We start from the raw sequence: 14,056 nt of genomic DNA, 5'->3' as shown, positions 1-14,056 counted from the left end.
ACTTGAATGTAGTTACAGACTCATGAATGTATACATCTGTCAATATCTATCAGATTGGGTGCTTTTTACCATGTATAGTTTAATGTCTTTTTGTTACGAAAAAATATATATTAGAAGGGGAAATACATTATCATTGTAAACAAAAATTACTCAGCAAGTAGATAGCAGGTAACTAGAAAAAGAAATTTCAAGTTGAACAGCACAAAGAGAATACTTTCATAGATTAGTCACCATGTCTTATAACTTTGCTTCCATATGCTTTTATCATTATTGTTTTGAAACAGGATTTTACTATATAGCCTTAGTTAACCTGAAATCTGTTATATATACCCAGCTGGCCTCAAACTTGTGGACAATTCTGCCTTTGCCCTCGACGTGCTGGGATTATAGTCCCATGCCATCACTGCTGGCTTCTGTCTTAAGTTTTGATTCATGTTCAGGGTATTGTTTAAACTATCAAGGTTAGGGATTTAGAGTAGAGGAATCCTGAAGATTGGCTCAGTTACCTGCCCTAATTTTGTGACTTTGGGGAAGGTAGACTTTCTCTGATTGGGTCTTTCTTCTCTGTGAAGCAGAACTGTAGAAGTAAAGTGAGTGCTCAGAGGATGGAAGGAATCACTAGCACTGCTAGAGTTCAAGTCAGATAGCCTTGAGCAAAAAAGTTGAGTGTCTTAAATTTACTGGGGACTGGTTTCTGTGGAGTTGGACCATTCCAGGGATGGACAGGAACTCTGATGACTTGTGTGTCTTATGTGTTCCTGATAGGGTCATCAAGCCACTAGGTGACTTCTCATCTGTCCTAAACTTTGAGGGCACCTCTGTTGTCTTACTTAGGGTTTTACTACTGTGAAGAGACAGCATGACCTAGGCAACTCTCATAAGGACAACATTTATAAGCTGGCTTACAGATTTAGAGGTTCAATCCATTATCATCGTGGTGGGAAGCATGGCACTATACAGGCAGATACAGTGCTGGAGGAGCCAAGAGTTCTACATGTTGATCTTAAGTCAGCTGGAGACTTGTCTTCTATAAGTCTAGCCAGGGGGCCTCATCTGCACTGATCATAGGAGGAGACCTCAAAGCCTGCCTACACAGTGACAAACTTCCTCTAAGGCCACACTTATTCCAACAAGGCCACACTTCCTAAATAGTGCCACTTCCCATGGGCTGCACCATTTAATCCACCACATCTGTCTGTCTCAGCCATCATTTTGAGTTCATTAATTTTTACTTTGCTAAATAATGAGCTCATTTCTCAAAAGTACCATATTTCTGATAGCTTATTGAAGATCAATTTTGACCTCTTGTAGGTATTGCTTTTTGTTTGTTGACATTAAATGTATTTGCCATTTACTGGAGGAAGATATTTGATATTTTTAAGTATTTTGCTTAAATTTGAAAGACTTCATTTTATTAACGTGTTAGCTCTTAAGAATTCATAAAACTATCAACATAAACTTCTAAGAGAGTGAAGGTTGATCCCATTTTTCTCAGCTAAACATTGCGGTTTGTGAAGGCACAGGGGCTCTCTGAAGTCAAAGTTTTAATGTTTTGCAGATATTAGCCAGCGAACAGTTCTACAGTACCTAATCCAGCATTGAGAATAGAGATCCTGTGGAAATAGGTTCACCAGGCCAGATGGATTTGAGGAAGGTGTAAGTGGTGTACCTTGAATTTGCTTGCCTATAGACTAGAAAGACAATACTATTGCAGACAAAGCTTGGGATTAGAAGGCATGCTGTATAGAGCATTGGTGAGTTTAACAGCCCAGAATGGGTATGTGTGCTCTAGGCTTAGTGAGGACACTGAGCTAGTGTCAGCATCATGGATTTCAAGTCAACAATTTCAACATGTACTCAAAAAGGTGAAGCCCCTGCGCAGGTAAATAGCATACCATCATTAGGTCTTTGTGATTGAATTTAGGACATCTCTGAATTGTTATTTCATCATTGAGATGTAGATTTGGAGAACAGCCCAGTGAAAGTTTAGTTTCTTTAATTCTACCATGCCAATGTGACTTACTGTCTTATGAATTGGTATGTCTTTCCTTTGGTACTCTGCAGGGCTGGAGGTTCGGTGGGTGGACTGCTACTTTCCCTTTACCCACCCTTCCTTCGAGATGGAGATCAACTTCCGTGGAGAATGGCTGGAAGTCCTTGGTTGTGGGGTGATGGAACAGCAGCTAGTCAATTCAGGTAAGAAAGAATTCTACACTGTACTTACAGGTTTCCTAGTAGACCCCTGTATTCTCATGTGATCTCATTTGCATAGTCACCCGTAGTTATCTCACCAAGGGCAGGCAGCATTACCAGTCTTTCTGAGAATTCACATGAGATCCATTTCTAATGCTTTCCTTGTCACTCCTCATTTTGCAAATGAGTTTCATCTTTGGAGATCCTTTTTATCAGCTCTTGACAGGTAGATTTTGATCTTAGGAGCCTGCAACCATTGGGGGTTGAGGTGGGGGTGGGGTGCTGGCTTTGTAACTGCCCAAAGGTATTTGATATGTGTCACATGAGTACAGTTTGTCTTTCCAGCTATTCAGGAATAAAGCAAATATATATACCTCTTTTGTTCTTATTACACTCAGTTCAATAGCCAGAATTTAGGAGAGATTTTTATATCACACTACAGCCCCAAAATAAAACCACACAGGCCCATGTTGCCTAGTTGCTCCCCAGTGTCAGCAAAGGTGTTGCATCAAGTAAGGCAATGTGGAAAGACATGGTAACTGATTAATTTCTAACAAAATTTGAGACAGTTCTTTGCAATTATTCTTTGGGGGACTATTGCCTAATAAAAATGATACCATTTAGACTTGCTTTCAGAGATGTGTGTTTTTAGAATATCAATATCTGAATTTAATTATAAAAACATTTTTTTTCGAGGGCTAGGGATGCTTGCCTCGAGTGCATAAAGCTCTAGATTTAATCCCCTGGACATGGTGATATAGGCCTGTCATCCTATCACTCAGGAGCTGGAGGCAGAAGGACCAGAAATTCAAGGACATCCCCAGCTATGTAGTGAGTTCAAGATCAGCATATGATATCTGAAGCAGTCTCAAACACACCAAATAAATATGTAGATATATACTGTGCAGTCTGAGTTTCTTAGTGAAAGTTGAGAGATTAGGCAGAGAAGCACCAAGTACAGAGGGGACTGGTGTGGACTATTGCCTGCTCAATGTCCTCCACTCTCTGCAATTTGGCCCTTGGAAAAGGACATTTATAATGTGGTCTTAGAAGGCAGTTTAGCTTGGGTAGGATGCAGAGACTTCTGCCTCAGTGTAGACAGGAGGGAATCATTCTTGGTGACTAATACATTTGGAGAGATTATGATTAAGGTCATGAGGTACCAGTTGAGGATGAGATGAGACAGAAGACAGAAGGTGACATGAATGTTGGAACTGTCCTTGGGTAAGAGGCTGAATGCCTGGCCCCTCTTCTAACTCTTGTCACCAGGTAAGGTCTGCTTTGCCTATTATTTATCGCTAAAATGATAGAACAAGAAAAATAGTTCATTCTGAAGATGCTAGATATAAGGAGCCTGGATCTCTAATATGCCTTTGTGAGAACAGTGTTATAGAGTATTTATTTATAGGACCAAGAAGTGACAGTTGAAGAAGGGAAAGGGGATTAAAGACATGGAAGGGTAGAGGGCACTGTCTGCTGCCCATGAATGGCAGTACTCATGGCTCTTTAAAGGATTCGTACCTGGAAATGATGGTGCCTCACTTTTCTGAAGGTGGAGTGTTAGGTTTTTTAATCTAAGGTCACTCATTAGACAACTATGCAGATCCGAATAAAGGCTTGATGTTTTCAATCCATTTGAAGTAGCTCAAAGTCTTCCAATTCCTGGAAAGCTGCTTAAGCAGTTGGCATGTCTCAGGTCAGTGGCCACATTGTTCCATATAGATATGTGGCCTCAAAAACTGACGATCCAATGACTTGAAATCGGAGAGCCAAGGCTTTCCTTGAGGGTGCCTCCATCTGCAGGGCTTTGCACACAGACAATAGACAGCTTTCCCCTGTGTATAGAGCTGACCTAGGGATGAAGAGTGGAAATTAGAGCCTGAGAGTAAATCATAGTCCTCAATTGCCCTTGGATGTTTAGAAACTCATCCTGATCTGCAACAGATGAATACACTTTGCCTATGTCCTGTGATCCCTGGTTTTCTTGTAGTTGAAGTGGACACAAGGATACCCTATGTAAAATCTCTATATCAAAAGTAGTTGAGGTACTGAAAGAAAAGTGTTTAGGAAACAGTCTGACACACAGTTAACAGTGAAGTATAGATTAATTGCCCATTTTGTAACATCCATCAACAATCAAGTTGTTGCAAAGTTGTATGCATGAAGTTTAAGTATCTTAGAGAAGGGAGACTAAGCCAGTGGAAAACATTAGTTGATATTATAAAAGACCACCTGTGTAGGATTTACTGCTTGTACTTGAAATTAGTGCTTAAGAACACCAAAAAGTTTGTCATACTAACTTCTCCTGATGATTTGGCTCTCCCTACCCCCACCCTATCTCTGATGTTTTTAGGACAGTATTGTGTCATCTCTCAATACTTGACTTTCTCACTGGGATAACTCAGGATGCTTCTGTCTATTCATTTGGGATACTGGAAACGAACTTCTAAAGTTATCACCACAGATATCACTGGCTGTGATTGTACCAGAAGGAAGTTTGTCATTCATTGAGCCTTTGTTTTAGATTATACAAGGCAGAGAGGAAGGTCTGTGGTGTAAAATAATTTAAAACGTAGAATCTTTTTCTATTACGGCTAATCATGGTGGTCAGATTGACCGAATCTAGAGTCACCAAAAACCTAAGCAACTGAGAGATTTCCTTGATTGGATCATTTGAGGTAGAGTGTCCCACCCTAATTCTAGGCCACAACTGCTGGTCTCAGCCCATATAAAAGGACATTTAAAAAGGAAGCTTTCTAATTTTGCCTACTTACTCTCACTCTCATTGGTAAGTTCATCTATGCTATTGCTGAGGCATTCTTTCACTGGGATTAGTACCTACTTCTAGATTCCCATGTAGTCCGAGACATCCTGCCTCATTAGATAAACAACTACTGGATTCTTAGCCTTTGTATCAGGAGATAGTGATTGTTGGACAGGCCAGACATGAGTCTGTAAGCTACTTTAATAAATCCCATATATATATGATGAGTTATCAAATATATATATGTGTGTGTGTGTGTGTTTGTGTGTATGTATGTATGTATGTATGTATGTATGTATGTATGTATGTATGTATGCTGATTCTACCAGTTCTCTTCCTCCAGAGAACTCTTGGCATAATTTTCTTGCCTCCTTGTTGAATTGTGAAATGGACTCTTAAGAAAACTTTGTAAATCCATTGATTATCAGTTTCTATTGTTAAAGAATTATTGTTTTCCTGTTTGTATATGCATTTTGTTCTTGTTGCCTTTCTATTGCTAATGGGCAATAGAGTTAGTATTTTTTCTTTGAGACTCTCTGGATGCACAGGCATAAAAATGGTAAAGGTACCCTGTAGTAAATATTTGTCACTGGAATGATTAGTAAGCACAGTAAAAGAAGGCGAAGAGGAAGCTTTGGAAAGATTATGTCATTGATTTGCAGGTTGGAGCACTCACATTACAGAGATTGGCACTGTGTGTCTCCAGGTAAGTTAGCTTCCTGTTTCCCAGGAATTCCATTTGTTGTCACTGCTGCTGTTCAGTTAGTATTCCTGTTGCACTTTCTCTGTGGCAATGTGAGCCTGTTTCTCTTCTGTCTTTCTTTGATAACTCATCTCTATAGTCTCCATATGATTCACTGTTAGTGATCTAAGTTGATCAGCTTTTAAAAGACATCAGCCTTGGTACAGCTTTGGCTTGTTACATACACTAGGCATGCTGTTTAATAGCATTTAAAAAAAAATCTAGATAGGATATTTGACCAAGAGTTTACAAAAATAATAAAACGTACCTTTTCCATGTAAAAACTTACATCATTGTAGTTTGAGTCCAGGATTTCCCTCAAAGCTCTTGTATTAAAATATTGCCCCTCAAGGTGATACTATTTATTGAATATGGGATGTATTTAGAAGGAAGATAGGTCACTGGATACATGCCTTTAATGGATATCTGGGCTCCTTTCTGTCTCTGACCTCTATGATGTGAGTAGCGTACTCTGATTATGGTGTACTGCTTTACCCCTAGTCTAAAACACTGAGCCAAGTAACCATGAACTCACATCTCACAAACCGAGTTCCACCACACTTTGAAAATGCTGGGTTTCGGATCACTTGAATTTTCCCCTAATTTTGGTGTAGATGATGTTATAATCACAGTCAAAGTAAACAATATTTTCTCATGAACATGTTTGCTGTTGACCTTTTTGTGATCTGCTCCATCTCCAACCCTGTCTTGAAACCACTGATAGGTGATTCTATTTCAGCTTTTCTTTTCTATTATGTTCTGTAAATGCTATCAGATGATCAGTATGTATTCTTTATATATGACTTCCTTCAGTTAGCATACAGAAGTTTTGAGTTTTCCCTTCTTAAGGTATCATCAGTCAATGCTGTACCAGTTCATTGCCGTTAATTTTGAATAGTGTTCCACTATGTAGATACACTTCAATGTTTACCCATTTTGTGTGTGTGTATTTTCAGGCTGCTCATTTAGAGAGGTCTGTTCAAACATGGACATAGTGTTTATCCCTTTTTGAGATAGGTAATCAGCTTTTCTGATATAAAAGCCTTCTGCAATAACTGAAAACAGAAGTATGAAGAAGTGATTGAAGTTCATTCCATGATTTCCTAAACCGAGTATCCAAATCTTAAGCACATAAATAGGTGTGCTTATCATATACCTCTGGATGGAATCCCAGGTTTCGTAAACGTAGAATCACTTTTTAAATGAATAGTGTCGAAGTAATATGCTAGTGGTGTTCACTTTTTCAATGCCTGCTGATTTTCCCCTCTTAGTATTCTGTTAATGCTGAGAAACAAAACAAAACAAAACAAAACAAAACAAAACAAAACAAAACAAAACTCTGCCATTATGGAATCCTGTATTTTTTCCTCTAATCCTGTCAATTTTTCCTTATATTTTTTGAATGTGGTATTTGGTTATTTCTGCATTTGGCAAGGTTTTGTTCATAGTGAACATGGCATGAATGTGTTCCCATTGCTGAAGATGAACTTTGCTTACTATCACATGGTATTGTCGTCACTTAGTTCTGGTCACCTCCTCATCTGTTAGAAGTCGTCTTCATAAGTGTGCCCTTGGGTTCCTCTTTAGTCTGTGTCTGGCATGAGGTCATGTAAATACAACCTGTGGCTCTTTCGGTCCCTGACGCAGGAGGTAAACACAGGCAAAGGAAAAGCACTGTGGCAAGCAGGGCTTGTCGCTCATGGCGACCCCTCACAAGGTCACTTACTTACTCTCCACACTTCAAATGATGAAGGCATTTTGTGCCACTGTCACTTTACTTCACTTTTTCTTGTCACTAGTGTGGTTGAACATATTTCCAGTATTTTTTGTCAACAGATTTTCTGATGTGATTTTTCCATGTCACATTCTTTCAGATGCTAGGAAATCTTCACACTTTCTTTTTATTCTCTCCTCTCAGGTTAAACTTTTATTTTCATCTCTGTTGGAACCTTTGGCCTGTCCTTTCATCTTTGTGAGATACACATTTTTATATGAGATAATTCTTTCTTGAAGCTTATTCATATTAGAATATTGTATATTCCTCCTTAATTACCTTTTTTTGTTATATTTACATTTATCAAGCTTGCCTCCATTGAAAACCTCACAATTCGTTGTGTATTTCATTCTTTCCATTTCTTTTCCCTTGGTGTGGGAATTTTCCTTAGGTATTCCTCACAGGCTGTGTCTGCTGGGGATGAACTCCTCAGACGCGCTTCATCTGATTCACCTTTCTTCCTTTGTTATCATGAAGGATCTTTTTATTGAATATAGAATTGTAGATTGATGACCATTTCTTTTTTCTTAGCATTTCAAACTGTTGTTGTCTTCTGCCTGTGGTTAAACAAACAAATGAAAATCATAGTTTCAATCGCCGAATAATTGCTCATCTATCTATACTGTATTCTTATTTATTTATTTATTTATTAGCTATGTTCAGTATTTTTTTTTCATTCTTGGTTTTCAGAAATATGATTTTTATATTTTCACCTATGTTTTTTTTTTAAATTTTACTTAACTCTCTTTTTTTCCTTTTCTGTCTTTACCTCTACAGAGACTCTATGATTCTGCTTGTATTTTATTAAAATAAATTTTTGTATGCATGTTTTGCTTGCATGTGTGTCAGTGTATCGGTTGTATGCCTGCTATCTGTGGAGGTCAGAAGAGGATGTCAGATTCCCTAGAAATAGAAGTAAAGATGCTTGTGAACCATCAAGTCTTTGGGTGCTGGAAATCAAATCTATGTCCTCTGGATGAATGAACTGTTCTTACTCTTACCCTCTAGCTCTTCTCTCCCTTTCCCTCTCTCCCTTCCCCTCTCTCCCTAACCCTCTCTTCCCCTCCTGTCTCTCCTCCTCCCCTCTTCTCCTCTCCCTTCCCCTCCCTTCCCCTCCTCTCCTCTCCTTGCCCTCCCATTTTCCCTCCTCTTCTCCCTTCCCTCTACCTCCCTTCAGCTCTCCTTTCTTCTTTGGCAATATCTTCCTTCCTTTCCTCCTCACCTTTCCCCTGCCAACAAGCATTAGTCTGCAGTTTTTTTTCTACCTTGAATTTTATTAGAGTTGTGCACAATGTGTCAACCTGCTTCTACATTTTTGCCAATGGAGTAATACTGTTACATATATATATTACATATATATATATAATATATATATGTTATATATTACATATATCTGTGTAATTTCTGTGTGTGATATGAATTCCAGCATTGTTTAGTTGTGGTGTATTTGTTTTGTGCTATGTAAATTCACTTGGGTGTGTATGCCATAATTTATCTTTTCTTGAAGCATACCTGATTGCAGTTTTGGTTGCTCATGCTGAATATTCTTACGCCTACAGGTGTGTACATGCCAGGGTTTTAATTGCTGAGTCAGTTTTCATGGGAATTTTCAGGGCTTTTCTTGTGTGTGATAGGGAGTCACCAGATTGTTTGCTAAAGTGGCTTGCCTGTTTTGCATTGCCTCTAGACTGTAATCAAAATCCCTTGTTGCTTACATTCTCTTCAATACTTGACCTTGATCTGGTTTTCCTACCTGTCTGGGGATGATAAAAATAGTTTACCATGGTTTTCATTTGCCTGATTCATATTGTGGCTGAATGCATTCTTATATGTTTGTTTGACATTTATAGTTTTTCTTTTCATTTCAGGTGGGCTTATCTTCTCATTTCTGTTTCTAAACTGATTGGTAGGCTTCTTACATTTATATCAGATATTATTCACTTGTTATTTTTATGTATTATAATTTTATAGGCTTGTGGCTTTTCTTTCTTTTTGTTGCTAGTTCATAAAAGTAATATATATGTGTGTGTATGTATGTGTATATATATATATGAAAAATATATATAGTTCTTCCATGAGTAGCTTCAGTTTTCTTTATATCACATCATTCTTTAAAAAAAAAATCACCTCTCCAGGAAATGTGAGTGGGTGGAAGTTGACAAGCCCCATGAAGATTACCCCTCTGCTTGTCATGCTGGGTCCTGGTACTTTATCTCTCATTTATTTTCTTATTATTCATATTCTCAACACGGGGATTCTAAATTTTTAATCCTCCCTGGCATCCACCTCTGTCTCCTAGTGTTCTGTCAGATTTGGTCCCACCCTCTGTGACAGTTTCTCTTAGCTGGAAAGGCATGTTTTGTGGTATACTTGATTAGGAACTGTAGCTTGGAGCTTGCCTGGGGTTTCCATTTTGACTTTGCAGGGAAGTGGATGTGTTTCCTTGTAGAGATTTAGTTCGCCTAATCCTGCTTCTAATCCCTTCACTAGTGTGAAAGTGAAGGCTCCACCTCTGGCTTCAGAAGGGGTCTGTGCTTGCTCCTGGAGCTTTCTGCAGCAGTTGTGCTGTGTACTGCATACCTAATGTTGGCAGCGGTGTTTCTGCCCAGTGTATCCTTTGGAATTGGAAACCCATGTAAGATTCTTATTTTCATCACCTAAAGCTTGGTATATTTGGTGACTGTTTAAAGTAATTGCCACTCAGTTCCCTACTCCTTTCCAGTCTGTGTGATCAAACTGATGAAGTTGACTGTGAAGTCTCCAGGTAAAAAGTCTTAAATTTGGCCAGTTTTAATTGCTCCAAGTTGTAATTTCATCCAGGGGTCTACTCCTGCCTGTGTACACTCACATTTCCCAGTATCTTTGAAGCATTTTCTTCTGTGGGAAGAACATATTTCTCTGCCCTGCTGATTTGGTGCTTGCCCTCTTGACTGATTAGCCAATGGGATATTATTAGCAGATGTGGTTGGAAGACTGGCTTGAAATGTATATCCTAGTGTTTGACTGCTGTTGTTATAATTAACATTCCCTCTGTAGTCTGCTGGTTTTAAAGCAGTGAGATGCTCATAGAGTTTTTTGAGTCCAGCTGCAAGTGCTTGTTATATGTCCAAGAATTTGTCCTGATTTGTTGTCCATCTGCCATTACTGAGTCACAAAATGCACTCAGTGGTTGTATTGTGTGTTCATTTTTCAGTGACCGAGGTCTTGAGATCGCCTCCTTCAATTTCATTTCACAGAAAGTCCAGGAGAACTCACTCTTTTCTTTCAGGCATTACTACTCTACTTTCTTTTGTAGCCTAGTAGACAAGATGATTGAAAAGAGCAGGAGTTTTTATGTCTTTCCCACTGTCCAGAAGCCACTGATTATTGTCTCAATATAGTGTAGTTGTAGGTTCTGCGATCCAGACAGGAGTTAGCAGTGCTGTTTATCTGGAAAGTTATCTGCTCAGGCTTCTTTACATGCTGCTAACACAAAGGATTCTGTGTATATGCATATGTGCTACTGTTTAAATTAGTGTCCTCTAAGTCGTTAGGGCCCAATTAGGATGTGATGGAACTTGGAAGATGTGAATTCTAATGGAATTTTCTCATCACTGTGGACATACCTTTGAAGAGGATGGTGGTGCCCTAGCAGCTTCCTTTGCCGAGTGATCTCATCAGGTGATGCTGCCTTACCACAGGCCCAAGAAGTGGGGACAACCTGACATGAGTTCAAACTGCCAAAATAAATCTTTCTTCCTTCTAGTTTGATTACTTGAAGTAGTTAGTGACAGTAATAGAATGTCAAGTAACAGTGTGTTTCTGGTATAACTCCGGGTGTTTGAATTTAACCATTTGTAGGTATAAGAGTAAGAAATCATTACACTAGCTGTTTCTGAGTTGGGAAATTTTTTGCTTTTGATTACTGTGGTGTTCTGAGTTCTAGGTCAGTGCCTGAAACATAGTACCTGTACATCCCTCATAGTATTGGGTAGGGTGCCCCCACCTCCACCATGGGTTCACAGAAGCAAAACAGTGGGAAGTAAGGGAACCTGTTTTTTTCCAGCTTGTCATTGGTGTGTTCTGTCCTTAGCTGCTCTGTGAGATCCTGGCTAATGAAGTGGGAGCACAAAGGCCTTGATATCAGAGCCTGTCTTCGGTCAGCTCTATCTAGCTGCTTGCTGGGCTGCAGGTCTCTGGCAAGTCATAGGAGTCTCAGTTTCTTCCCTGATAATGACTGACCTAAGGCATGTCTTAGTTTCCTTTAAGCTCTCCAATTCTAGAGTATGGCCTTCTAAACAACCCAGAATTTAAAAATATTAACCTGGATGCACATTCTGTTCTGTGGAACCATGTGGAAAATTGCAGACTAGACAGATTTTACTATATGTGGTTGGTTAAAAGGTTTTTTTTCCCCTTTAAAGAAATTCTCAGAGACAAAACAAAAAACTGGAATGCTCATATAATTGAATTGTATGTAAAGTATTTATGGAACCCCTCTTTATGGGATCTCAGCAGCTCTGCAGGCGGGTGTGATGTGCTCCCAGTGGCTAAATTTTATTTTCTCCTCTGCAAAAAGGCAATTTAGAGTTTTAGGAATTATTTATGGTACTGTCAGGATAAACACAATCTACTAGGATATTTTCTTATGTCTTTTTTTCAAGGCTCATTTCTGCACTTTAGGCTAGAATCAATGGCATCATGAAATGACCATGTTATGCTTAAGGGTAGAAAATGAAGTATTATCATCAAACATAATTTTTGCCATGTTTTAAAATCATGGCTTTTAATCGACATTTTAGGATTTGGACATTACTAGGTGTTTCTACACATATCCACACACAAAATGAGGTTGATTAGTTCTCAGTGTAGGAGTTGAATGGTTGAAAACATATATTTTGCTATTAGACATCCAGATTACAAAGAGGCAGTTCTTAAGTGAAAGGTGAGTACTCAGTGGTTCCTAGGCTGACTGGCCCAGGAAAGCCCTGTAACATCGCTCCATCATATAACTAGTCCTCTCTCCGCAAAAAAGAAAAACAAAAACTATCTTATGATATGCATCCTAAGATGCAGAGTTAAAGAATGTCCTTCTATTGGTCCTGAGGTTGACAGTAAGTTATGGGAAGGATAGAAATTCACTTTGGGAGTGAAGTGATAACTATGAGATACTCTAAAACTTTACCTATAGATGTGTTTTTAGCACAAAGAAAGTATCTGATGTAAACACAATACCTCTTTGGCAGGTTGGAGTTGGTACCTTTAGAAGTACAGTGTTTGGCTTTAAAAGGTGTCTTAGTTAGGGCTTTACTTCTGTGAGCCGTCACCATGACCATGGCAACTCTTGTAAGGATAACATTTAATTGGGACTGGCTCATAGGTTCAGAGGTTCAGTCCATTATCAAGGTGGAAGCATGGCAGCATCCAGGCAGGCATGGTGTAGAAGGACTTGAGAGTTCTACATCTTTTTCTGAAGGCAAACAGGAGAAGACTGGCCTCCAGGCAGCTAGGACTAGGGTATTAAAGCCCACACCCATAGTGACACATCTACTCCAACAAGGCCACACCTCCAAATAGTGCCACTCCCTGGGTCAAGCACATTCAAGCTAACACAAAAGACATTAAGGAAAAGCTCTCAAAATCACTAATGTGTATTTTTTGAAGCTTTTGAAGATTAAAACCCCTTCTCTATTGCCTTCTATTTCTCTAACCTACTATTAAGCATCTGTGTTTCAGTCCCTTTGCTTGGTACTAGGCACAGTGAAGTGATATTTGCCTTTGAGGTGTATATACTCTGGGAGTGACAATTATGATGAAGCCACTGTGCCCATGGTCCTATAGGGATAGTTGAGACAGAAGTTAGTTGCTGGAGAGGCTGCACATAGTGGTCTTGTTGGAGTACAGGCTTGTGCTGAGCAGCGAGCTTGAGTAAGGTAGATGATATAGACCTGGAGCATAGTTCTCATCCATGTGCAGAATATCACAAGGAGTGGAGAGTAGTTGTCCATGTCCTGGGGTGACTGATACATAGACCTGCTAAGTTATACCCATGGGCATAATCCATAAGTTAAGCAGGGCACTGTCTAGTCTAAACAGGGTCAGTTCTTCCTGTTCTGTGTTTTGTTTTTTAAAGAAAAATTGTACTTGCCAGGTGGTGGTGTACACTTGTAATACAGCACTCTAGAAGTAGAGGTAGGCAGGTCTCTGTGAGTTTGAGGCTAGCCTGGTATACGGGGGGGGGGGGGGTGTTCCAGGACAGACAGTGTTACACAAAGAAACTCTGTCTCAAAAAATCAAAGCAAATAAATAAATTTTTACTTATTTTATATTAATGGATGCTTTGTCTGCATAAATATTTATGCACTGTGTCTATGCATGGTGCCCATTGAGTCCAGAAGAGGTCATTTCCTCTGAAACTGGAGTTAGAGGTTGTTGTAAGGTGCCATGTGGAATGTTCACTTAACCATTGAGCCAACTGTCCAGCCCCAGGATGAATATTTCAAGGGCTTGGCGTGCAGAACAAAAGTCCATAAATCTCATTCTATTGCTAGTACCCGTCCACTGAGAGAGCTTACATAGGGAGACAATGTGATGGGTTATTGCT

General features: G+C 39.3%; 1 protein-coding gene across 7 annotated transcripts in view; it reads left to right on the top strand.

Annotated features, from left to right (window-relative positions):
- Positions 1–14,056, top strand: part of Fars2 (phenylalanyl-tRNA synthetase 2, mitochondrial) — a 446,630-nt gene that overhangs the window by 128,395 nt on the left and 304,179 nt on the right. For all 7 annotated transcript variants that reach the window (XM_028763284.1, XM_028763282.1, XM_028763287.1 and 4 more), the window contains one exon: positions 2,065–2,196. In XM_028763284.1, the coding sequence (XP_028619117.1) occupies positions 2,065–2,196 (132 nt within the window). The remainder of the gene's footprint in view (positions 1–2,064; positions 2,197–14,056) is intronic.

This window comes from Grammomys surdaster, unplaced genomic scaffold (genome assembly GCF_004785775.1).
Source record: "Grammomys surdaster isolate TR1022 unplaced genomic scaffold, NIH_TR_1.0 137, whole genome shotgun sequence".
NCBI classification, from domain to species: Eukaryota; Metazoa; Chordata; class Mammalia; order Rodentia; family Muridae; genus Grammomys; species Grammomys surdaster.
This window is presented reverse-complemented; position numbering and strand designations above follow the sequence as displayed.